Source organism: Gobio gobio (assembly GCF_949357685.1).
Source record: "Gobio gobio genome assembly, chromosome: 17".
Taxonomy (NCBI): Eukaryota; Metazoa; Chordata; class Actinopteri; order Cypriniformes; family Gobionidae; genus Gobio; species Gobio gobio.
Window position 1 is genome coordinate 1,221,486 of NC_137110.1, and position 26,500 is coordinate 1,247,985.

Genomic DNA, 26,500 nt, shown 5'->3' on the forward strand with positions numbered 1-26,500 from the left:
TCCCCCTCTCTCAACATAATGGGTGGAGCTAGACATCGAGCTCCCCCTCTCTCAGCGTAATGGGTGGAGCTTGACGTCGAGCTCCCCCTCTCTCAACGTAATGGGTGGGGCTTGACATCAAGCTCCCCCTCTCTCAACATAATGGGTGGAGCTTGACGTCGAGCTCCCCCTCTCTCAACGTAATGGGTGGAGCTTGATGTCGAGCTCCCCCTCTCTCAACGTAATGGGTGGAGCTTGATGTCGAGCTCCCCCTCTCTGAACATAATGGGTGGGGCCTGACATCGAGCTCCCCCTCTCTCAACATAATGGGTGGAGCTAGACATCGAGCTCCCCCTCTCTCAACGTAATGGGTGGGGCTTGACATCGAGCTCCCCCTCTCTCAACGTAATGGGTGGGGCTTGACATCGAGCTCCCCCTCTCTGAACATAATGGGTGGGGCCTGACATCGAGCTCCCCTCTCTTTCAACGTAATGGGGTGGGGCCTGGCATCGAGCTCCCCCTCTCTCAACATAATGGGGTGGGGCTTGACATCGAGCTCCCCCTCTCTCAACGTAATGGGTGGGGCTTGACATCGAGCTCCCCCTCTCTCAACATAATGGGTGGGACTTGACATCGACCTCCCCCTCTCTCAACGTAATGGGCGGAGCTTGATGTTGAGCCGTCTCTTTGGACGTAACGGGTGGAGCTTGACATCGAGCTCCCCTCTCTCAACATAATGGGTTGAGCTTGACATCGAGCTCCCCTCCCCGGAACGTAATGGGTGGGGCTTGATGTCGAGCCGTCTCTTTGGACGTAACGAGTGGAGCTTGACATCAAGCTCCCCTTTCTAAATGTAATGGGTGGGGCTTGATGTCGAGCCGTCTCTTTGGACGTAACGAGTGGAGCTTGACATCAAGCTCCCCTTTCTAAACGTAATGGGTGGGGCTTGATGTCGAGCCGTCTCTTTGGACGTAACGAGTGGAGCTTGACATCAAGCTCCCCTTTCTAAACGTAATGGGTGGGGCTTGATGTCGAGCCGTCTCTTTGGACGTAACGAGTGGAGCTTGACATCAAGCTCCCCTTTCTAAATGTAATGGGTGGGGCTTGACGTTGAGCTCCCCCTCTCTCAACGTAATGGGTGGGGCTTGACGTCAAGCTCCCCCTCTCTGAACATAATGGGTGGGGCTTGACGTCTAGCTCCCCCTCTCTGAACATAATGGGTGGAGCTTGACATCAAGCTCCCCCTCTCTCAACGTAATTACATCCATAGAGGGGTCTGGATGTCACCTGGCTCTGCACTGAGGACCACTTGATTATTTTTGCAAATTCTGTTGCTTGTAGAGAGCACATTTTTGTTATTTTTTGAAAGTTTTAGTGTAAAAAAATAGAACTGAAGCAAAAACTGCGTTAAAAAAGTCACGTTACACTCTCAAAACAGAAGTCATCCTATCTGATCCTGGAGTGCGTTGACCCCAGCGGCCGACCCCTGGTCCCCTCGACTCGACCCCGAGGACTGACCTCTCTGGGCCAGGTAGTCCCGGTAGTTGCGTGTCAGTAGCGTGTAAAGCAGCGGGTTGACGCAGCTGTTTCCGTACGTCAGGCAGGTGACGAAGAAGTTGACGTAGGTGTGAGCGGCGGGCGACAGCGAGCGGAGCGACTCGGAGGAAAAGAGCTTGGCCATCTGCCAGCCCCAGAACGGCAGGAAACACGCCCAGTACGCCACCACGATGCAGAAGATCATCCCCACCACTTTGTGTTTCAGTCTGCGCCTGCGGGCGGACGTCGAGGATCCGCGGGTCAGGTTGGCCTGAGCGGCCCAGTAACGCCGGGCGAGACCCGCGTAGAGTCCGACCATCAGCAGGCCGGGCAGGAGCATGCTGGTGAAGAAGAGCGCGGTGAGATACGCCTTGAAGGCCTCGGGTGTCCAGGTCGGAAAGCAGATGCGTTTGACGAGTCCCACCGTTCCCGGACGTCCCTCTCGGAGTCGGATCATCACCATCATGGGGAGCGTCAGCACGAACGCCGCCGCCCAGATTCCCAACGCCATCAGCCAATGGCCGCGGGTGGTGGAGCGCCGGGCCCGGAAAGGTGTGGCAACGGCACGGTAGCGCTCCAGACTCATCGTTACCAACACAAACACGCTTGCGTGCATGGTGAGCAGATCCAGACTTAACAACAACCTGCAGCCCATTTCCCCGAAGAACCAATCGTGGGCGAAGTAGGTGCAGACCACGAATGGGATGGTGCCCAGATAGAGCAAATCAGCCGCTGCTAGATTGAGGATGAAGACGTACATGGAGCCGGCGCGCCGCAGCGTGGCCGAGCGCATGATGGCAAGGGTGTAGAGGTTCCCCGTCACGCCCAAAACACACATGGTGATCAGGGTGGCGCCCAGAAGCGGAGTGACCCAAACGACTCCAGCGCTTCCCGCCACAGTACTTCCATTACTCATTGTTGGGAAGAAAGTTGGTGAGCTCTTGTTTCAATCCACACTTACAAATCTGAAATGGGTTTTTAAGAACTGTTTACTGAAAGGTTCCCAAAGATGGTTCTTCTATGGCATCGCTTTGAAAACACACGTTTATTTCTTAGATTGCGGCAGAAAAAAGTATCTTCAAACATCAAAGTACTAAAAGAACGTGGAGCGACTGACCTACAAGTCCTTCGGAAACAGGTTCTAAACATTCCCATGATCCAACTCAGGGCTGGCGTGAAACAAAGCGCCGTCTGTGAGCCTACAGATGTGATGTCCATCCAGCTTTGCTTCTCTGGAAAGTGTGTGGTTGCGTCCTGGTTTCTGTCTGCAGGATTCTCTCGTGTCCGTCTCTCTCGCTCTCTCTCTCTCTCTCTCTCTCTCTCTCTGTCTCTCTCTCTCTCTCTCTCTCTCTCTCTCTCTCTCTCTCTCTCTCTCTCTCTCTCTCGGGTAGGTGTGATCTGACGTTCAGCCACTCAAACGTCTCCGAACACCCTGGTGCCGTTTCACACACCCTCATCATGAGCAGCACTCAATAATCTTCCATTCACACCAACATACGAACACACACAGCGCACGAATATCCTCCAGCTCACGTGAACAATCCAAATCAGGGCTTCACAGACACATGAAGATTTTTAGATCAGCACTTTTATTAAACGCCCCTCCACATCCCTGAGTTCAGGTGTTCAATCCCTGTATAACTCAAGCTCTAGGCCTGCAGACGCTTCTACACACATTAGAGAGAGAATGGGCCGCTCTCAGGAGTGTGTGTGTGTGTGTGTGTGTGTGTGTTTGCTTCTACACACATTAGTGAGAGAATGGGCCGCTCTCAGGAGCTCAGAGAACTCAAGTGTGGGGCCGTGATCGGTGGACACCTGTGCAATAAGACCAAATATTACACTAAATATTCCACACTCAACTGTTAGTGGGATTATAACACAGTGGAAGCCATTGGGAACAACAGCAACTCAGCCACAAAGAGCGGGGTCAGCGCATGCTGAGGGTCACAGAGCGGGGTCAGCGCATGCTGAGGGTCACAGAGCGGGGTCAGCGCATGCTGAAGGTCACAGAGCAGGGTCAGCGCATGCTGAGGGTCACAGAGCGGGGTCAGCGCATGCTGAGGGCCACAGAGCGGGGTCAGCGCATGCTGAAGGTCACAGAGCAGGGTCAGCGCATGCTGAGGGTCACAGAGCGGGGTCAGCGCATGATGAGGGTCACAGAGCGGGGTCAGCGCATGATGAGGGTCACAGAGCGGGGTCAGCGCATGCTGAGGGTCACAGAGCGGGGTCAGCGCATGATGAGGGTCACAGAGCGGGGTCAGCGCATGATGAGGGTCACAGAGCGGGGTCAGCGCATGCTGAAGGTCACAGAGCGGGGTCAGCGCATGATGAGGGTCACAGAGCGGGGTCAGCGCATGATGAGGGTCACAGAGCGGGGTCAGCGCATGCTGAGGGTCACAGAAGTGGCCAACTTTCTACAGAGTCAAGAGCTCCAGACCTCCAAACTTCTGTGTCCTTCAGATGAGCTCAAGAACAGTGTGTAGAGCTTCATGGAATGGGTTTCCATGGCCGAGCAGCTCATCCAAGCCTTACAGCACCAAGTGCAATGCAAAGCGTGGGATGCAGTGGGGTAAAGCGGGCCGGCACTGGACTCTAGAGCAGTGGAGACGTGTTCCAATCACGCTTCTCTGTCTGACAATCCCATGGACGAGTCTGGGTTTGGCGGTTGCCTTGCCTGACTGCATTGTGCCAAGTGTTAAGTTTGGTGGAGTTTGGTTGGTGGTTTAGTTCCAGTGAAAGGAACTCTTAATGCTTCATCAAGACATTTTGGACAATTTTATGCTCCCAACTCTGTGGGCCCAGTTTGGGGACGGCCCCTTCCTGTCCCAGCATGACTGACCAGTGCTCAAAGCGTCTCCATAAAGACATGGATGAGGAGTTTGGTGGAGGAACTGGAGTCCTGACCTCAACCCGATAGAACAGCTTTGGGATGAATTAGAGCGGAGACTGAGAGCCAGGCCTTCTCGTCCAACATCACAAATGAAGAATCCCCATAAACACACTCCTAAACCTTGAGGAAAGAAGAGCTGAAGCTGTTAGAGCGACTCCATATTAAACCCTATGGATTGAGAATGGGATGGCGTTAAAGCTCATGTGCGATATAGTGTAGATGTAACGCAGATCTAGAATGAATGTGTGATCAGGCTCTGACTTTTGAATGCATTGGTATCTTAACAAAGAAACTCTCCGTTTGCTCTTCTGTCCAAACAATAACATTCATGCAAAATGCAATAGTGCCGATCGATATGGACACAGTCCAACATCACAGATGCGCTTCTAGAATCCCCATAAACACACTCCTAAACCTTGAGGAAAGCCTTCCCAGAAGAGCTGAAGCTGTTAGAGCTGCGACTCCATATTAAACCCTACAGATGATGCTCATGTGTGTGTGAAAAAGGCGGCACAACACTTTTGGCGATATAGTGTATCCTCTCCTAATTTTTTTTATTTTAATAAAGTTGCAAAGTCGTCTCGAATCTGGTTTTTGCTTAGTTATTATGGGGTATTGAGTGTATATTGATTGCAAAATATAATTTATATCATAAAGTTGCAACATGGCAAAATTTAAAAAAAGAAGGGATGTGAACACTTTTGAAAGGCACTTATGATGGACAGTTTTATGACACTTATGAGGCCTGAAGATTAATGTGATCACTACAAACTGTTATTAAAGGTAAAATGTTCTGCTAATCATCTCTTTTATATTCTATTGAGAAAAGAAAGAGTTTGGAACGACACAAGGAAGAGAAAATGATGACAAAACAACAATTTTTGTCTGAACTATCCCTTTAATATGTTGAAGAATTGACTTTTACATTAAAACGAGTTGAACTGACTTCAGTAAATGTCCATGTGATGGGTCAGATGATCAATAACTCAATCTCACCACTAGATGGAGCCTTAACACCTTACAAGACTAATCTGGTGCAAAGCCAAATTTCAGTTTAGATAAACATGCAAGTATAAAGGGGAAGAAGTTTTAATCTAATGTATATGATAATACAGAATTATAGTACAGTGTACAAACAACAGATATCAGAAGCACGTGCTGTGAGATCCGCTGCAGAGGTCAGAGGTCAGATGTGCCGAGCGTCCGGTGGTCCATCAGTGTTTGTGTTTGAAGTACGCCTCCACTGAAAAACACACAACACTTATGTGTGATGCTTCCACATGTGTGTGTGTGTGTGTGTGTGTGTGCTGGTACCTGTGTACTCCTGTGGGCTCATGGGAGTGTTGAGGACTACGTTGAAATGGCCCATCCAATCCTTTTGCTCCGCATCCGTTTCACAGGTGAACAGGAAGCTGCGCTCCGGGGTTTCTATGGTGATGCCGTACTGCCACGCCCCGTTATAGTGGGTCCCCGCGGGCAGTCCGATCGTCACGCGGTACCCGTGATCTCGGTGTCCCAGAAACACCTCGCCTTTAGCAAACGCGTCCTGAAACACACACAGAAGAAACGGATTCCTCATTCAAGATCAAACTTGAAAAACATTCGATTTGAAAAGTATCATCATCATCCAGATTTAAGGTGTAAATGTGAATGTAAAAGGGAAAGTGTGTGTTAAATAGAGATCGACCGATATTGATTTTTAAGAACCGATACCGATACTGATAATTTTTGTTTTTATGTGCCCGATAACCGATATACAGAACCGATATTTATTTACTGTTATTCTTCTGTTTTTGACACGGTTACACACCATTGAACTGAACAAACCATTTGATTTAGAACAATCACTCACTCCTTACATAGAAAACAAAACAAATCTTATTTATACACCAATAAATAGAGGATCTGAAAGAGCAAAACATAAAAAAGTGCACTGCTGCTAAACTGTTTTTGTTTAAAAAATGAAATCTTCGATTAGGTGGAAGGAAAGGTAAAATCAATAAAGCATATAAAAGTAATTCTAACCAATTAAAAAACAAAAATAAACAATCTAAACCACCTGGAATAAAATGTGCATTGCTGTTAAATGTAGCGTAATACTCGCAGTTGAGCAGAACTAGGCTGTAGTGTAGAAAACTGAGTCTCTTTTGTAAACCTTTGTAAGTATCAGAGTTTCGTTTGTTTTCATAAATGGCTCTGAAATGTAATACTTAATTTTAAACTACAGTTTTAGTAGATTTATAAACTGTTTAATAGGTTAATAGGATAATGTTAAATAACTGAATAATATTCTCTGGAATATTGAAATATAACAAAAAACATCGTATTTTATTGCATTTCTCAAATGGTATGTTATTTCAGAATTATTAATGTTTTTGTCGTTCTAGATGATGAAATATCTGCTGACAAACTGATGTTTATCTCTGCATTTACACAGAACTACTCAAACTGCGATCGTTCGCGGAGATAATAAATAATTATTATCCTACTTCGATGTTTATTAGCGAATTAATGGTTAAGTAAATGTTTATATAATTAATTACGGTGTTTTAAACAAGTGAATCTTGATAAAGTTATATATGCGGTGGCTGTGGAGCATTTCCTGAGCATCAAAATACAGACGACTTCACGAGACGAATGATGAGCACAGACAACAGAGAGAGAATTAAACTCAGCACTTTTATTTCCAACATGTGCTCATTCATGGCTGTATTATTTCATTCATGCACAGTTGCATCTGTATTTGGACAGGACTTGACAGATTATTTTACGTGACTCTAAGGGTGTTTTCACCCCTACCTTGTTTGGTCCGGATTTTCGGACTTTTCAGTTTGGTCCGAATCAAAATCACAGGTGTGAAACCTCCCCTGACCACGGGCCGACCAAGAGGCAGTGATCAAACTGAACAAAGGTTAGGTTCGTTTCTAGTGTGAAAGCATTTTCTGTATGGTTCGGACTTTCAGACCATTTACAGGAAGTTCCTGTTTATGTTTAAATATTATAATGTTATTTTTTATATTCAATTTAGGCTACATTGATTGTGAAAAGTGAAAAGATGCGCAATATGTCAGAAGGTCAGAAATGATTTTAAACAAAATGTTGTATGATTTTGCTTAGAAAGCCTTTCTTTAATGTGAATTTCGTTTTGTATAAATTGTATCTTAATTTTAATCAATGTTTAATCAGATAATTGCCTGGATTTAATAAATAAGAAGCAAATAATCTATAGCAGACAATAATCGCGGGAGCGATCACATGCTTTACACATGAACTGGAGCGTCTCAAATAAACCCAAACTCAGCAGATACTCGTCTCACAAACATGAGAAATATGTGAATATAAAGCTTGAAATGTCCACTTTTAAACGTAACGAATAAAAAATAGTCCAGCAATGCGACTGTTCAATAGTGGCCATGATATGCGTCCGTTCATTCACTCTCGTCAAAGATGCTGACGTCAGACGCACGTCCGTTTACAAACCAATCAGTGTCCAGATGCCCCACATGATGAAGACGAGTGGACACGCGTGTGTCATGTGCAGTTCTTTAGTGCACTCGCATAATTGCAATGTGAAACCAAACCAAAACTAACCGAATATATAAAAAGTATCAAAACATGAACTTCGGTTCGGACCTTGGTGCGGACTCTCAGGTGTGAAAACGCCCTAAGAGCGACGAGCTCACGGAGGCATGTAAAATAATCCGTCAAATCCTGAATAAACCAGCTAGATTTCAGGCATTTATGTAACATCTAATTTGTGTATTAATGACTTATGTTAAATAAAGTTTACTAATTACAGCAGAGCAGGCGAGTGTACTTTACCTGTGCAGGTTGTTGTCTCGCCTCAGATGTGCTGTAATGGCGATCCTGCGCGCAATTCTCAAAACGCCCACAAGATGGCGCTGTTTATCGGTAAATCCGATATTACAAAACCGATATCCGATTATGGTAAAATGCTTAAAAATCGATATATCGGTCGATCACTAGTGTTAAATGTTTGTTTGGTGTGAAACAGTCTCTGAATCTCAGGAGTAACTCGAGAGCTTCTTACCAGAGGATCTTTGAAGTACATGAGCCGCCGGTGGTCCAGCGTGAACCAGCGCTTCTTAAAGCCTTCTGTTTGCTGCACACAATCAAAACGAAACGTTTACCTTCTTACATGTTCCTTCTTCTATCACTTGAGTGTGTGTGTGTGTGTGTCTCACCCGCGGGCCTGTTTTCTCCATGTATCCCTCTTTCAGAAACTTGCGTGTAAGTTTGGGCTTCAGCTGAGCGGTAAAGAGAAGCTGTAAGTTCACTGCACACGACTGGATTCACTGAAATGAACATTACAAAGGTGTGTGTGTGTGTGTGTGTGTGTGTGTGTTTCAGGACTGACCTCAGCATCCGTGGCTCCAGGGAAAGCCACCTTCAGATAGTGCAGCTGAGCGGCTCGGATGGAGTTAAACCAGTCCACGACCTCCTGATGGAGACAGAGACAGTCTCAGATATGAGTGTGTGTGAGTGTGTGTGTGTGTGTGTGTGTGTGTGTGTGTGTGTGTGTGTGTGTGTGTGTGTGTGTGTGTGCGTGTTGTCTCTTACTCTGCTGCTGTCGTGGTAGACGAAGATGTTTCGTGTGATGTTGTCTTTAATGTATGTGATCTGCAGGCCGTTGGGGTTTCCGATCTTGTCCGGCTGGAAGCAGGCGTTGAGGGTGTCCACCTTCATAATGGCCTTGGGTTCTTTAGCCTACAGAGACACGGCAGTTATTAGCATTTTCATTACTAAAATATACACTAACCCTACAGAAATATTAATGTAAAAAAAAAAATATATATATATATATATAGAGGACCCAAGGTTTCCCAGCAGAACATTGCCCAAAGCATCACTGCCTCCGCCGCCACGCCTTCTTCCCATAATGCACCTGGTGCCATGTGTTCCCCAGGTGAGCCACACACACACACACACACACACACACCCGGCCATCCACGAGATGTAGAAGAACACGTGATCATCAGACCAGGCCGCCTTCTTCCATTGCTCCGTGGTCCAGTTCTGATGCTCACGGGCCACTGTTGGTGCTTTGGGCGGGGTCAGGGGTCAGCATGGGCACCCTGACTGGTCCATACTCCACAAACTGAGATGCTCTGTGTATTCTGAGCCCTTTCAATCAGAACCAGCATTAACTTCTGGAGCAGTTTGAGCTCCAGTAGCTCGTCTATTTGATCACACGGGCATCAATGAGCCTTGGCCGCCCATGACCCTGTGGCTGGTTCTCCACTGGTCCTTCATGACCCTGTGGCCGGTTCTCCACTGGTCCTCCATGACCCTGTGGCCGGTTCTCCACTGGTCCTTCATGACCCTGTGGCCGGTTCTCCACTGGTCCTCCATGACCCTGTGGCCGGTTCTCCACTGGTCCTCCATGACCCTGTGGCCGGTTCTCCACTGGTCCTCCATGACCCTGTGGCTGGTTCTCCACTGGTCCTTCATGACCCTGTGGCCGGTTCTCCACTGGTCCTCCATGACCCTGTGGCCGGTTCTCCACTGGTCCTTCATGACCCTGTGGCCGGTTCTCCACTGGTCCTTCATGACCCTGTGGCCGGTTCTCCACTGGTCCTCCATGACCCTGTGGCCGGTTCTCCACTGGTCCTCCATGACCCTGTGGCCGGTTCTCCACTGGTCCTCCATGACCCTGTGGCCGGTTCTCCACTGGTCCTCCATGACCCTGTGGCCGGTTCTCCACTGGTCCTTCATGACCCTGTGGCCGGTTCTCCACTGGTCCTCCATGACCCTGTGGCCGGTTCTCCACTGGTCCTCCATGACCCTGTGGCCGGTTCTCCACTGGTCCTTCATGACCCTGTGGCCGGTTCTCCACTGGTCCTCCATGACCCTGTGGCCGGTTCTTCACTGGTCCTTCATGACCCTGTGGCCGGTTCTCCACTGGTCCTCCATGACCCTGTGGCCGGTTCTCCACTGGTCCTTCATGACCCTGTGGCCGGTTCCCCACTGGTCCTCCATGACCCTGTGGCCGGTTCTCCACTGGTCCTCCATGACCCTGTGGCCGGTTCTCCACTGGTCCTCCATGACCCTGTGGCCGGTTCTTCACTGGTCCTTCATGACCCTGTGGCCGGTTCTCCACTGGTCCTCCATGACCCTGTGGCCGGTTCTCCACTGGTCCTCCATGACCCTGTGGCCGGTTCTCCACTGGTCCTTCATGACCCTGTGGCCGGTTCTCCACTGGTCCTTCATGACCCTGTGGCCGGTTCTCCACTGGTCCTTCATGACCCTGTGGCCGGTTCTCCACTGGTCCTCCATGACCCTGTGGCCGGTTCTCCACTGGTCCTCCATGACCCTGTGGCCGGTTCTCCACTGGTCCTTCATGACCCTGTGGCCGGTTCTCCACTGGTCCTTCATGACCCTGTGACCGTTTCTCCACTGGTCCTCCATGACCCTGTGGCCGGTTCTCCACTGGTCCTCCATGACCCTGTGGCCGGTTCTCCACTGGTCCTCCATGACCCTGTGGCCGGTTCTCCACTGGTCCTTCCTTGGAGCACTTTTGATAGAGACTGACCACTGGTATATCAGGTATAATACATGGCCAATTTTCTCAAGGAAAACAAATCTCTGAACTAATGTTGTAAACTATGGGAGTCATTTGGTGCTACATTAGCCTACTAATAGTGAAGGTAAAAATTAACTGATTTGTATACAAACACTTAAATTACACTAAATGATTTTAGTTTTTTATAATAATAAAGTTATAATATTAACTTTACAAGTAAATAATCATATTTCAACTCCAATTAGTTTTTTATAATATAAACATTTGGCTGCCATAAAAACTTGCCAGATTTATTCATAGGCTACATCCCAGTGGTGGTATGTAATCAAAATTCCAGAAATATACATGTATACAAAAATGATATAAAAGTGAAATAAAAATAAAATAGTTTACTCAAACGACGTGCTGGCTGTTAGTAAGAGCCTCAGCATTTATTAAAAATTGGCTTTGATGGGTTAACTATTTTATATGTTCTTCAATATGTTTCATGCGTGAGGGACGCCGGAAATATACGGGCAGCATGTGACCTGAAGCTGGTCTCTAATTGGTTCTTAAAGATCCTCCACCGGACGCAGGTCGTTGCGTCCCTGGCGAATCAGAATTGGATGCGTGTTATTTTATCCAATCTGATTGGTTCTCGTCACCTGTCAAGTTGACGGGTGTCAAAGTGCGCGGGCGACATAGTCACTCCGACTCCGCCAAAAACCCTATTAGGATGATCACTTTCGTAGAGATGGCAGCAGTTAAACAAAATTCTTTCACAAGGCATTCGCTGGAAGAAAAAAAAGTATAAAGGATCCCGAACCGGACCAACGCGATTTACAAATCCAGCATCAGCCAATGACAGAGGAGCTGCACTCAGAGCTTCAGGCGCTTGTCATGAGAAACGTAAGGGCTGGCTGATGTGTTGTTAGCAATGCCCTTTATTGCTTTCCCTGTCTTTTATTTCAAAGTGTCGGTACTGAAGTTTTGTGGACAACAACGAGAGACCTCAAATATCTGACTGAACAATGCAAACATCATGACACTACTGAGATGACGGACTTTAATCAGAGAGTCATTGAGAAATTTGCTGGCCAGAAAGAAAGGAGAGCAAAATTTATGTTCAAGTAGTCAACATGCTAGTCTGTTGTTGCTGTTCCCTTTCGTTCAGTCACTACGACGTAACGTTAGTGACTAACGAATGGGGGTTTCGCTTAGAAGCCTATCAACTTCGAGTTTAGAGAAAACGCCCAATGGCGTGCCAATGCCATGGGGCATGCGGAATTTGCATACGTAACTCCGCCTCGCCGCGTGAGTATATAAGGAAGTACGTGGCAATATCGCATTATGTTCTGCTTTCGGAGCCAAGAGTACCTATCTCTTCACTCCTACAGCCTTCTGAGACTCTGTCAGCTTCTTCGAGACGAGCAGCTTTCCAGTCGGTGTTGGTGTGACGGCGCGTTCCAGTGATCGCATACTTCCTGCCTGCTGATCTGCGCAGTGGTCCGTTTGACAGCTGGTGTGTGTTTCCCTGGGCGCTTCGGCATCGACTGCGAGGCTTTCCTCTCACAAAAAGAGCTTGCGCGTGGCACGTCTTTTTCAAGACGGCTCGCCCGTGCACTTCCGGGTGCGATCGATTTTCCGCTGCTGTCTGTGGACGCATTCACTGCTCGAGTGTTTGGGCTTCAGCACGTTCGGGCAGTGTTTGCGGATGTGTCACGTTTCCATTGCGGGGGCGTGACCATCGCGATGTCGCGGTCGAGACTCAATGATCTCCGTGAGGAGAGAGAGTCCCCTCTGCCACACCCCAATCTACCGTCCCCGAGTGAGATGGTACTTTGGCTGGTGGCCAGGGTGACCTGAGGGCGGTGCTGTGGTATTAAGAACCCCGACGTTCATTCCTCAGGCCACGCCCCCCTCTTATACATCGCTTCCGTGAGTGTTGGATTGAATCTACGGCCCGTCTCTGACGCCCCGTTCGTTCGGTTCACGCTCCGGATAGCAGTGAGATGTCGATCGCCGCATCCCAAGGTGGGCTGGAGTCCTTTGGGGATGACGATTAGGTTGTGCTCCGCCTCCGGGTGTGTTAGCACTGCCTGATCTGACCTAAAGTTGACAGCCATGTTATCTCGGGCAGCCGCGGGTCTCGCGCTGGTGTGGAACTCCGCCCAGTCGCGGGTGCTCGTGGTTGCGCGATTGGTTTTTGGGGGCGGCACCCGGCAGCTGTTGGGCCCCGCCCCCAATGCCTTTCGCTCCCGAGGTGCATGAGGAGATCACGCGGTCCCGGAAGTCCCCGTGCTTCCCGTGACCATTTGGTGGCCTCCTCCGCCTTCTCTGCCCTTGATGGGGCCGCGGCCTTGGGTACACTGGGGCCCCCTCCCCCCCACTGTTGAACTCTCTGTTGCGCACTACGGTGTCCACAGAGGGCTTTGACGTGGCGTGGTGTGGCTGTCCTAAGCACCCCCCCCAAAGCCTGTGGGCTCGTCTACTTCGGTGGCGTGGTCCCGCAGAGCTACGGGCAGGCCGCCGCCCCTTTGCACATGCACAAGGGTGGAGCCGACCCAGGGCTCTTCATTGAGCTGCGTGCCGCAACTGACCCCGCCCCCGGGCGGTGAAGGTGGCCACACGCTCCCTGGGTCAGGCGATGTCCACAGCTGTGGTCCGGGAGAACACCGGGCCTTACCTGGTGATGTGGAGGACGTTGAGCGGGCCCGCCTCCTCAACTCACCCATATCCCAGGCTGGCCTCTTCGGCGGCGCGGCTGAGAACTGCGCCCAACAGTTCTCGGCCGCCCCAGAGCAGACTGAGGCTGTAACACGTACTGCCCCGGCGGCCAGCTGCTGCACCAGCCGCCGGCCCAGTCGCCTCAGTCCGCTCGCCGCCGAGGGCGCCCTCCCTCTTCCCGCCCGGCCCCAGCAGCAGCCTTCACCTGGGCCGCGCCATGGAGGTGGTTGAGGATGTTGCCCAGTCCGCTCCCCAGACTGGTTAAACGCCAGGATGGAGGTGGACAACTCAGAGATGGGTTCCAGTTCTTCCCAGGGGATGGTAGCAGGGCCTCTCCTTCCCCCGGTGGAGGGCCGGGGGAAAATCCTTCCGCTGCTGGCCCCCGGGCTAGCAGCGCTTGGGAAGAACTCATGTTCCTGTCTCTGAGCACCCAGAGACCGGTGATGACAGTGCGCGCCACCCTCGGGTCTCGCCACTCGCATCCCTCTCTGTCGCCAGCCCCCTGGCAGAGCAGACCCCAGTGGAACGCGAGTCCTTCCCTGGTCTCCTCTGTCAGGGCGCAGCCGTTAACCGTGCTCCGACCCCGGGACGCCAAACAGCCTCCCTTGTCCGCGCCGGTAACGCTGCCTCGCTGCCCCACCCAGGGTACGTCTGTCGTCCGTATGACCCCGTTGGTGCAGTCTCTGGAAGCCTGGCTTCAGCTTCCGGGGCTGTCCCGCTGGGTTGCCCGGACCGTCAGGCTCGGCTACGCGATTCAGTTCGCGCAGGCTCCTCCCCGTTACTGGGGAGTCCGCTATACCGTGACCGGGGCCCATGCCCCTGTCATGCGTGCGGAGATTGCCACTCTACTGGCGAAGGGTGCGATCGAGCCTGTCCCTCTAGCCGAAATGAGGTCGGGGTTGTACAGCCCCTACTTCATTGTACCCAAGAAAACCGGTGGGTTACGACCAATCCTGGACCTTCGCATCTTGAACCGATCCCTTCACCGGCTTCCGTTCAAGATGTTGACTGCGAAACGCCTTTTCGAATGCGTTCGTCCGTACGATTGGATTGCAGCGATCGACCTGAAGGACGCCTACTTCCATGTCTCCATCCTTCCTCGACACAGACCGTTCCTACGGTTTGCTTTCGAGGGGCGGGCATACCAGTGCGCGGTTCTCCCATTCGGGTTATCTCTGTCCCCTCGCGTCTTCACGAAGATCGCCGAGGCAGCCCTTGCGCCCCTTCGGCAGCACGGGGTCCGCATCCTGAACTACCTCGACGACTGGCTTATACTAGGCCACTCTCGAGAGCAGGTTTGCGGACACAGAGATCTGGTTCTCCACCACTTAGCCCGTCTGGGCCTTCGGGTCAACTGGGAGAAGAGCAAACTTTGCCCCGTGCAGAGGATCTCTTTTCTCGGTATGGAGATCGACTCGGTCGCCATGTACGCGCAGCTTTCGAGAAAGCGAGCGCGCGCAGTCTCTGCTGACTTGCCTCCGACAAATCGAGAGCAAGAGTGCGGTTCCACTGAAACTATTTCAGAGGCTCCTGGGGCATATGGCATCTGCAGCCGTGGTAACGCCGCTCGGATTTCTTCATATGAGACCGCTTCAGCACTGGCTTCGCGATCGAGTCCTGAGATGGGCATGGCAGTCTGGCACGCTCCGGGTCCAAGTGACTCGGGCCTGCTTACAGACGCTCACCCCGTGGTCGAACCTCAGTTTTGTACGGGCCGGTGGCCCTTAGGACGAGTTTCCAGGTATGTTGTCGTATCGACGGATGCCTCTGCCACGGGCTGGGGTGCCATGTGCAATGGACAAGCAGCCGCGGGCTCCTGGACAGGACCCCAGCGCCTCCTGCATGTCTATTGCCTCGAGTTGCTGGCAGTACGGTTCGCCCTGCACCGCTTCCGAGCGCTGCTGAAGGGTCAACATGTGCTTGTCCGGACAGACAACACGGCCGTAGTCGCGTACATCAACCACTCGGGCGGTCTACGCTCCCGCCGTATGTCTTAACTCGCCCGCCATCTCATCCTATGGAGTCAGAAGCGCCTGAGGTCCCTTCATGCTGTCCATATTCCGGGAGTCCTGAACCACGCAGCCGACGAGCTCTCGCGGTTTCAGCCTCTCCCGGGAGAATGGAGACTCCATCCCCGGACGGTTCAGCTGATTTGGGAACAGTTCGGCGACGCACAGGTAGATCTGTTTGCCTCCCACGACTCTTCCCACTGCAGCCTGTATTATTCCCTGACCGAGGGCACGCTCGGCACGGATGCACTGGCGCACAGCTGGCCGCGGGGCCTACGCAAATATGCGTTCCCCCCAGTGAGCCTACTCGCACAGCTCCTGTGCAAGATCAGGGAGGGCAAGGAGAAGGTCCTTTTGGTCGTCCCGTACTGGCACGGCCGGACCTGGTTCCCCGAACTCATACTCCTTGCGACAGCTCCTCCCTGGCCTATTCCTCTGAGACCGGACCTCCTTACTCAGAGACGGGGCACCCTTTGGCACCCGCGTCCCGACCTCTGGAGCCTCCACGTGTGGCTCCTAGACGGGACGTGGCAGGTTTGAGTGGCCTACCACCTACGGTGGTCGCCACCATCACTTCCGCTAGGGCAGAGTCCACTCGGCATGCCTATGCGTTGAAGTGGAACCTCTTCGTCACCTGGTGCTCTTCCCGCCAAGAAGACCCCTGGAAATGCCCGATCGGGTCCGTGCTTGAGTTTCTCCAAGAGGGGCTGGAGCGAAGGCTGTCTCCCTCCACCCTCAAAGTATATGTGGCCGCAATATCTGCCCACCACGATCTCCTGGAGAACAAGAAGGTAAGTCAGCACGACCTGGTCAACAGGTTTCTGAGGGGAGCCAGGAGACTGAATCCTCCTCGCTCTCCTCTCGTACCCTCTTGGGACCTCGCAGTAGTGTTAACTGCTCTGCAGAGACCTCCCTTTGAGCCTTTGCGGTCGGTTGATATTAAGTTTCTGTCTATGAAGACGGCTCTGCTGACCGCATTGGCCTCAGTCAAGAGGGTCGGGGACCTGCAGGCATTTTCGGTTGACGAAGCGTGCCTGGAATTCGGGCCGGCTAACTCTCACGTGATCCTGAGACCCCGGCTTGGATATGTGCCCAAGGTTCCCACCACTCCGTTTAAGGACCAGGTGGTGAACCTGCAAGCGCTGCCTTTGGAGGAGGCAGACCCAGCCTTGGCATTGCTCTGTCCAGTACGCGCCCTCCGCGCCTACGTAGACATGACGCAGTGTTTCAGGACCTCAGACCAGCTCTTTGTCTGTTATGGTGGAGAGCGGAAGGGAAGTGCTCTCTCAAAGCAAAGGCTGTCTCACTGGATAGTGGACACCATTGCTTTGGCTTACCAGCAGCAAGGCCGACCATGTCCCCTTGGTGTGAGGGCACACTCCACCCGGAGTGTGGCCTCCTCTTGGGCTCTAGCGCATGGCGCCTCGCTAGCAGACATCTGCAGAGCTGCAGGCTGGGCGACACCCAACACATTCGCCAGATTCTACTATCTCCGAGTGGAGCCAGTGTCCAACTATGTACTCGCCCCCCCGAGGGGCCGGTGATGGGCCAGGCTCAGGTGTCTTCGCTTGCTCGCCACTCCACTCCACGGACTGGATACGTGCGATATTTTCCTCAGGTGAGCTCCCCGAGAGCCCTGAGCTCCTCCAGCACTGTCGACGCCGACATCAGTTCAGTCTGCCCTTTCGAGCCCAGACCCTCATGTCCGGCCAGGTGCCCCATGTGCATGGTTCCCTCCGGCGACCCCCACATGTGTATTTCACCGTAAGTCTCCGCAGTGAGCGGGTTTCTTCCCTTGGCGTGTCCCCGCCACCCCTAGGGTTAAAAATCCACCTTCGGCTGGTACCCTAGAGATCTTCCATATGCAACCCTCAGCGGGTCATATGTGTCTCTTAAGTCCTCCCCACGGGTAGGCATTTTTGGCATTCCCTCACTGGGATATGCTTCCCAGTGTACCTTGGTATTCCTGTGTTAAGTGGGAGTCCTTCGTCCGTACTAGTCTTACGACAGGGTACTCACACTTACGCAGGGCACTGGAAGACAGCTGAGTGGCGGGATTATATTGGGACCCCCATTCGTTAGTCACTAACGTTACGTCGTAGTGACTGAACGAAAGGGAACGTCTCGGTTACGGATGTAACCCTCGTTCCCTGAGGAGGGAACGGAGACGTAACGTCCCCTTGCCACATCAGTTGTGCTACCTGGAACGCAGGAGTTCAGTCTTGGCTCCTCAAGCAGGTAACATAATGCGATATTGCCACGTACTTCCTTATATACTCACGCGGTGAGGCGGAGTTACGTATGCAAATTCCGCATGCCCCATGGCATTGGCACGCCATTGGGCGTTTTCTCTAAACTCGAAGTTGATAGGCTTCTAAGCGAAACCCCCATTCGTTAGTCACTAACGTTACGTCTCCGTTCCCTACTCAGGGAACGAGGGTTACATCCGTAACCGAGACGTTTTCTTTTGTTTTTCCTTTCCTCATTCAATTGACCTATCGGTAAGCCCCGCCCTCCTTAGTTACTGTTGCTAACTCGGACAAACAAACAGAGTTGCTATATCTCACAGTGACAGCTGTCAGTGTGAAAACCCTACCACAAGATATTTTTGGACACAGAATGTAGCGTATATCCTGTCCGTATGATGGCCAAACTTTACTGATGGTTTATCAAGTTTATGATGTCCTTTTTCACTCCAAAAAATCATCGTAAGAGCTGAACAAAAAAAGCATAAGGAGTGCGCATTAACGTCTCATTCACAAACTCTCTCTCTACGTTGCATTTCATTTAAAATACACAGCAAATTACACAAAAACACTCAAACAACTCACAGTAAACAAACATATACAGACCGTATGCCTTTTCGAGGGTGCAGTTATAACTGATAAACTTTGTATCTTCAAAACAACTTCGATAAACTGCGTGCAAGCTCTTCCTTTCACTACCCGTAGACTATAATACCCGTCAAAATAGGAGACAATATAGACCTTAAACATATCTAAAACTAAATTAATTGACATATAACCAGTTTAATATGGAGAGGCACTGAAATGTAGACCGTCGTGTTTTTGACCTACAGTGTTACATGACGTGAGAACAGTTTTAGTACGGTTTGTATGTTAGCAGAGACTTTAATCGTAACTTAATGAGTGTATGACAAACAGAAAATCCTCTCAGGATCCCTGGAATCAGTGCTACAGTACCTCAGGCACGACATTTTAGCATTTTTGTAGCATAAACACCATCAAACCGATGAGAGCTTCGGATTTTCCACTGTTTCTCTATGGCGCTGAAACCTAAAGATATCCGAGTTCTGGTCCCAGCGTAACTGATACTCAACTGCTATTGGCTCATCTGCGTTCGAGGGGAGGGGCTTACCGATAGGTCAATTATATGTGGGAAATGAATGTGTAAAAAGATAAAAGTGAAGACACTGTCTCAGCCCCCACCCCCGCCGAAAAAAAATGCCCCCCCAAAAATAATCACCACCCGCCACTGCTACATACATGCATTAAAGGGGTGGTAAACCACGATTTCACTATTCTAACTTAAGCTAGCGTGTAATGTTGCTGCTTGAGCATAAACAACATCTGCAAAGTTACAACGTTCAAAGTTTAAAGCAAAGGGAGATATTTGCTTTTAAAGAAATCAGTTTCTAAGAACTACAGCAAACGGCCAGTAGGCGACTACACACATTCCTCCAGGGTTGGTGACATCAACAGGCTCAATATTTACATAAATCCCTCCTCCGAGAATATTAAATAAGGGGGGGTGAGGCCATTTTGTATCGCGGCGCTGTTGTGGTATAAGTTAGTTAGGCTGGAGTGTTGTTGCCGCGATGCCGAGGAAACGCTGTTATTTTCATCCGGATTGCAGGTCTGGGGTACTTGCTCTGTTCAGCCTTCCTTGGGACGGGGGTGCGTTGCAGAGCGTTTAACATACAGCATGTTATATGCACGTGTGTTTGAGTCAGCGGGGAATCAGGCGCGCGCAGGGCTCCCTGCAGCACATCTAACAGAGGAAAACATCCACCGTCTTCGCGATTTCAATGCCGGATTTGCACAACGTCAGCTGCGTGAAAAAAACACTGCCGGTGCGTGGATGCACGACGCGCGCGCTGCACATTTCACGGAGGACAACACAAACTTCCACAAACTTCGCGAGTTCAATACAGGATATGCACAACGGCTTGTCCTGAAAGCTGGATTTACAAACAGAAGCTGTTTACGGGCCACAACCTGTAAGTCTGATTTATATTTCATCGATGTGTTTTCCTGTAATAGGTTGTAGCAAGGAAGTAAACAGATGACAGCGCTGTTCTGCAAACCAGTCTGTTAAATGCTCATTCATACTTAACGTTATCCGACGAACACCTAACGTTACAAACACCTAACGTTAAAATCTCAACAGCGAACCTGGCATTAGTGTAAATCTTTGATTAGAGCTTTTATGTATTGTTTATCTACAGGCATGCTAAACATGGTTCTGTGTGTGATTTGGCTAACTTACTAGTTAAAGCCAGTGCTTAGTGTTCGTTTTGGGTTAGTTCTTGCGACAGATATTTGGCTATAATCGTTCTAAAAATACAAAAGTTAAAGTGCCATTCAGTAGCGATCACTATAGATCCGCAGTCTTTACTCTTGAGGACTGAACAGGTTCTGCTCGATCATCTTCACTCAAATGTTCTGGGTCTGATTCGGGCTCATATGGTTTTATTGACGCCGACCAAAGCACAGCCTCCAGGTAAGGGGCGTGACGTTTCCGACAACCGTGCACTGCGGTTAGCGAATCAGAACACACTGGGCCAGCTAACCAATCAGAGCCCACTGCGTATTTTTGAGGGACTGGCTTCATACAACCCGGAAAGCATCAGACCGTTTTACAAGGAGGGACAGAGCAGTGTAGAATAAAGGTCAAATATATGAAAAATAAGGCAATTTTTTTTTAAACGAAGCATGAACACGTTACAGTGCACCCCACAAACACAGTCAAGCCTTCAAAAGAATGTGTTTTACCACCCCTTTAAATATTGAAGAACATTCAAAATGACAATCAATAGCTTATGTAATGGTGCATATAATAGACGTAATCTGAAAATCTGAGACTTTGTTTCATATCAATAGTAATAAAGCACAAAGATTATTGAGATTTATTGGATGGGAGGTGCGCTACAATGTTTATTTCATTCATTAACTGAAAACCGGATGACTAATCGATTCTTGGGATTTAAGAATCGATATTGTTTTGTAAAAGTGAGAATCGATTAAAATCGAGAAATCAATATTTTTTACCCAGCCCTAATATATATATATATATATATATAAAAACATCTTTTTTACATAATTAAAAAAAAAATGTTGACACTCACGTCTAGTTTAGTGTAGTACTTCAGTGTGCCGTCCCTCAAAGACAGGATGAACCGCCTGTTGAGAAACTGTCCGTTGTCCCGCCCCCTCTTCATCAGCATGCCGTCTCTCGCCTCTGTGATTGGTCAACGAGCATGTCAATCATCAAGCAGGAAACACAAACGGAGTGTTGTGTGAATCAGACGCACACGTACCGTCCTCATAGATCGGCTTCTTGGCGTCCTCAATGAACTCCTGTCTCTCGTACTTCGCCCGAATCCACTGCTCCTTCAGAACCCTAAAACACACACACACACACACGTACATAAGTTACACTCATCCTGACTACAGGAACCACAATAACACCCTGAGTGAGAGTCATTTAAAGTCTTTAGTCTAGTGATAGATTAGTGTCTTACTCTGATCGTCTCGTAGCAAATAAAACAAATAAAACTGAAAAGAAGAGGTCCGAGGACGGAGCCTTTAGGGACAACGTGAGACCGAGAAAGACAGCAATGAAGCAGAACTTTACAGTTTCGCTTTTCAATCTGATCAATTTTCACATGTCTATCAAACGATCAATCCATGGGCTTTTTATCCACTCATCATCCAGATTTAAGGTTTAAATGCATGTGAATGTAAAAGGGAAAAGTGTGTATATTGGTAATTTTAGATAAATGACTAAAACACTCCAATAGATCATCTTTTGGCCCATTTTACAGTTAATTGTGGCCAAAACACATCTAGATAGAAGGTAAAGATAGACATGCATGCTCTCCTGACTCTCTGAAGCTGTGTAAAGCCTGCCGATCAGCTAAATTAACTAGTATTAAAGTTGAGCTAACCCTAAACATACTGTAAGATGTTCCCTCAGACTGAAGAGTGTGATACGTAGAGGATATTTGCATATCCAGCCATTCCACAAAGACTGACATGATCATAATGTGCTGGTGGAGATGCGGCGTGTTGCCATGGTTACTCACTGGCAGTCTCTGTGCGTGGGCTTGTAGTAGTAAACTGGAACATCCGCCTCAAAAACGGCCTTCATGGTGTCGTTCCCATGCTCAGACATGAACTAAAAACAATAAAACATGCATTTATGCAACATTAATCAGATGATATTGGCAGGCTCCTCATTAGTTTTTTATGGTTTAAAGCGCATGCAACTCATCATAGTGATGTTCTCTGTGAAGAGTCTGCATGTCTATTTGGTTCGCAGTGACCGCGACTGGAAAGGAAATAGCTCTATAAGGGTCACATGACTCATGTCTTCTGGAGTCACATGACACTCTGAGAGAGGAACAGACGGAAAGTAAAGTCTTCACTAATCTTCATAGTTTTGGTGTGGAAAAAGAAAAAAGAAGTGCATGACATTTTCAAACTTTCTGCTTTTTGTTGCATGGAAAATAACATTACATCATATCCCACCCACTAACAGATGCTGTGATGAAGAGATATGAAAGGTCATAATGTTATGCCTGATCTGTGTATTATACAAAAATAGCAGGTCTAAAGGTCAATAAAGACGGACAGTGGTGATCCTCTGAACACAAATCAGCAGGTTTACAGAAACGTCAACAACACCTGAACTTCTGAATCCTCCCAGCGTGAGAGTCGGAGGGATTTTACTTTTCCGATACTGGGAATACTGCGATGGACTCCGGAGCAGGCCAGGCAAACAAACACTCCCAAAGAGCAAGAGCCCCATTCCGGATCTGAGAGAGAGACAGAGAGAGAAATGAATAAATAATATAGATATGAAAGCACATAAGGTGTTTGTCTTCAAGTTTGACACAAAACAAAAAGGCTGTCACTTGCAGGGTTGAGATCCAGATGAACGGATTGTGTTAATAATAGATTACAGTGTTGCGTTACTGCCGACTCAACACAAACATGATAATTACAACACTGATTTACATCATCAGGATTCCTGGAAAAGTCTTGAGTGAAGTAACTCAAGGGTGATCATGAGTTTACTAAAGGAGCTCTGAAAACGGCCTGAAGCTACAGAACACTACAAGGTAAAGTATCATTAACTACAGCCTAAAACCACACACACACACACACACACACACACACACACACACACACACACACACACACACACACACACACACACACACACACACACACACACACACAGAGATAATATTCCAGCATTACTGATACACTGATAAAACCCTTATCCTGGGGAAAACACATATATCTGACTTCATATTGACAGATATTAAGATATAAGATAAAACGGTAAAACACATTTTTTGCACAGTAGAATTAAAAAGACTTGGACCAGAAATTAAATCCAGAGAGAGCTGGATCACTCCGATCGACCTGAACATAGTGTTCACCAGCTAAATAAAGAAGCCAAGCATGCAGGTGTGTACATGTGCAGGTCGTCAGCATCACAATGAGACAACAGATAATATGACCACGGGATAACAAATAAATATAGAAAAGAAGAGGTCCGAGGACAGAGCCTTGAGGAACACCGTGAGACTGAGAACAAGAGAAAGACGGCAATGAAGCAGAACTTTAGTTTCCGTTTCAAATCCGATCAAGTGTTTAATGTCCAGTCGAATGGATTAGAACAAGTTTCAAGCCCCCTTACAATCCGAATTAAATTCCAGTCAGATTTGGCCAATTAATTCAGACCGACGTGGTTTTCTATATTGACAGATAGAAAAGATGAAAACTAAATCCAAAAAGTGCTGGTTCACATATCACCTGTGAAATTAAAGGGAAGCCCTGCTAGAAATTGTTTGTTCTCAGATCATCCCTGCTGGGGTCAAGGACTTCGCCTAGTAGTGGTAACATTCCCAGAATGCTCGGAGACGGTCAGGATGTGGAGTTCTTTAAAGGGTCGGGGGACGTTATTTGGCGGATCTTCAGGGAACATTCAGGATGTTCTGGGAATGTTTAGGGGACCATTACTATAGGATGTTCCCTCTAGGTCTCTACACTACATTCCCATCACGTTTGCAGGAGCTTTAGGGGACCAACCTAGAATTATATTTTTGGTCGTGTTTAGGTCCTTCATCACGTTTACTGAATGTGTTCAGAACATGAGTGTGTGAATCAGTGTACACTGGGCTGCTTTACTAATGAGGGTCAGTAAACACAGGATCTGCACAAAAGTTGCTTCTCAAAGATGGATCAGTACCAACTCTTCCTGATCATATTGCAAGTACTGCACTTTATAATGTGTGTTTGCAAATGGCCTATCTGAATGTGCTAATGTGGCTAAAGCTAGCATTGTCTCTGACTGTATTCACAGAGACCAGAGCTTGTTATTTTGGGTTTGGGGGGGAAGTTATTTGGCGGACCTTCAGGGAACATTCAGGACGTTCTGGGAACGTTTAGGGGACCATATTTTATCTGGAAATGTGATGTTCTCAGAGCGTTCTCAGAACATCCCCGCTGGGGTCAAGGCATCCCCTAGTAAAGTTCCCAGAATGCTCGGAGACGGTCATGATGTGGAGTTCTTTAAAGGGCTCGGGGGACGTTATTTGGCTGACCTTTCAGGACGTTCTGGGAACGTTTAGGGGACCATTAGGATGTTACCTCTACTCTACATTCCCATAACGTTTGCAGGACATTTAGGGGACCAACCTAGAATTATATTTTTTGGTCTTATTCACAGAGCTGCCAACTTTTCGAAAAATCTTGGAGTGAGATTTGGTGGGGCCCACCAAAATTGTGTCGCGGTTCAAAGCAAAATTTGTTTTGCCTCATTCAGCAAATATATATACACACACACACACACACACACACACACACTTCAGTGGTTCACCACAGATAACATTCTCTCTCTTTCTCTCTCTCTCTCTCTCTCTTTCTCTTTCTCTTTCTCTTTCTATATATATATATATATATATATATATATATATATATATATATATATATATATACACACACACACACACACACTTCAGTGGTTCACCACAGAAAACAAGCTACTTGTAAGTTAAACTAGTTGTTACATTCAAGCTACCCTTTTGAAAATATAGCTTCTATCAAAAAGCTAAAAGTTATTATCAAAAAGCATTTTTACAATGGCATTGTTACAAATAACTGAACAATTGTTAATGAAGAATGTTGTAATATTTGGGGTTTCAAACAACATAATGCAATGTAATTATGATTTCAAAGAGTATGGGGTGAATTCAGGGTTATTGGGACACTTTTTTCCCAGTCATTTCAATGGCAAAAACTGTCAGAATCATTCTATTTTGTAAACCCAATACTTTTTTGGTTGAATGGTGATATACCCCGGTATATATATATATATATATATATATATATATATATATATATATATATATATATATATATATATATATATATATATATATATATATATATATATATATATATATATATATATATATATATAGATATATATCCTGGTATTTTCGACGTTTTTCTATTTGGAAAAAATAAATCTGTACTTATTTTAATCATTTTATCTCACGTCCTGCCCACTGATGTGCTAAAAGCAATGTTGATATTGAAATACAGTGAATGTAATGTAGGCTATGCAATACATTGTGCAAAAAGGGGGTGGCCAAAAACTAAATTAATCATTTTGAAAAAGCATAGGCTATTAGAATACTTGATTACCCCATAATGGTCACTTATATACACATATATTTACTTGTGGGTTTAAAATTCCACATATGGCACATTTACTGCCCAACAACAAATATTTTAGAAATATGCATATTTTAGTCAGAATTATTGCGTTCCTATTCTATTGCGCTCCGTCTGCACTTTCACTGTTGTTAGTTGCACTCAAATCATCCTTGTTCACATTACTTAAAAAACTCATATAACTACTTGAACTTAAATGTACTGAGTTGTTTCTACTAAAATTAGTATTGTCAGCTTTACTTAATAAGTGTTTGTTCGGTCAACTTAACATCGCTGAGTGAAACCAACAAACTGGGCAGTGGATCTGTAGTTCCCAGCATGCTTTGCAAGGGACTGCATTAGGAGAGTACATTCGGGGATTAAAGTGTTATTTTATGTGTTTTTCAGTAAAGGGAAAGATGTTGTTAGTTTATCTGGTGTTTAATGTTCAGTTATGTTGGACATTTAGAGTTTCTGTAAATTTGTGTTTATCATTACCCAGAAGACTGGTGCCTGTGTTTAGGCTGTGGGCACTCATATACACACATTTATTGGATGGAATTCATGCCCTCAATTAATTTTGTCCAGTTATTATGAGTTATTTTTGCATTTTGTTTCTAACAATATGCTTGTTAATGAATAGTTTTCCACTTACTCTTGTGGAGAAAATAGTTAATTTAATAAGGTAAATTAAATCAATAAATGTGTTCACCTAACATAATAAACTTTCTTTTTTAAGTAATATACGCATTTTTAAGTAAACTGCACATATAAATATTATGTAACAGTGACAAATTCAAATGGTTTCTATTTACTCAAAGAAATTTTGTCAGCTTTACTTGAATTTCTTTTGTTCATATAA

General features: G+C 47.6%; 2 protein-coding genes across 3 annotated transcripts in view; both read right to left on the reverse strand.

The window, feature by feature from the left end:
* Window positions 1-1,420: 1,420 nt before the first annotated feature.
* On the reverse strand, window positions 1,421-2,431 carry uts2r4 (urotensin-2 receptor 4; the record flags this gene model as incomplete). Its single annotated transcript, XM_079841296.1, has 1 exon — window positions 1,421-2,431. The coding sequence occupies one exon, from the start codon at window positions 2,429-2,431 to the stop codon at window positions 1,421-1,423; it is 1,011 nt and encodes a 336-aa protein (XP_079697422.1).
* Window positions 2,432-5,287: 2,856 nt separating this feature from the next.
* LOC307140977 (arf-GAP with dual PH domain-containing protein 1) overlaps window positions 5,288-26,500 on the reverse strand; it is a 33,567-nt gene continuing 12,354 nt past the window's right edge. The window contains exons 2-11 of one of the 2 annotated variants that reach the window (XM_079840839.1): window positions 22,594-22,724; window positions 21,993-22,084; window positions 21,225-21,307; window positions 21,033-21,145; window positions 8,987-9,133; window positions 8,784-8,867; window positions 8,611-8,673; window positions 8,457-8,528; window positions 5,720-5,951; window positions 5,288-5,648 (exon numbers count right to left, since the gene is read on the reverse strand). In XM_079840839.1, the coding sequence (XP_079696965.1) occupies window positions 5,620-5,648; window positions 5,720-5,951; window positions 8,457-8,528; window positions 8,611-8,673; window positions 8,784-8,867; window positions 8,987-9,133; window positions 21,033-21,145; window positions 21,225-21,307; window positions 21,993-22,084; window positions 22,594-22,724 (1,046 nt within the window). In that variant the 3' untranslated portion in view covers window positions 5,288-5,619. Of the gene's footprint in view, window positions 5,649-5,719; window positions 5,952-8,456; window positions 8,529-8,610; window positions 8,674-8,783; window positions 8,868-8,986; window positions 9,134-21,032; window positions 21,146-21,224; window positions 21,308-21,992; window positions 22,300-22,593; window positions 22,725-26,500 lie in introns of both variants that reach the window. The other variant, XM_079840840.1, reaches the window with a different exon arrangement.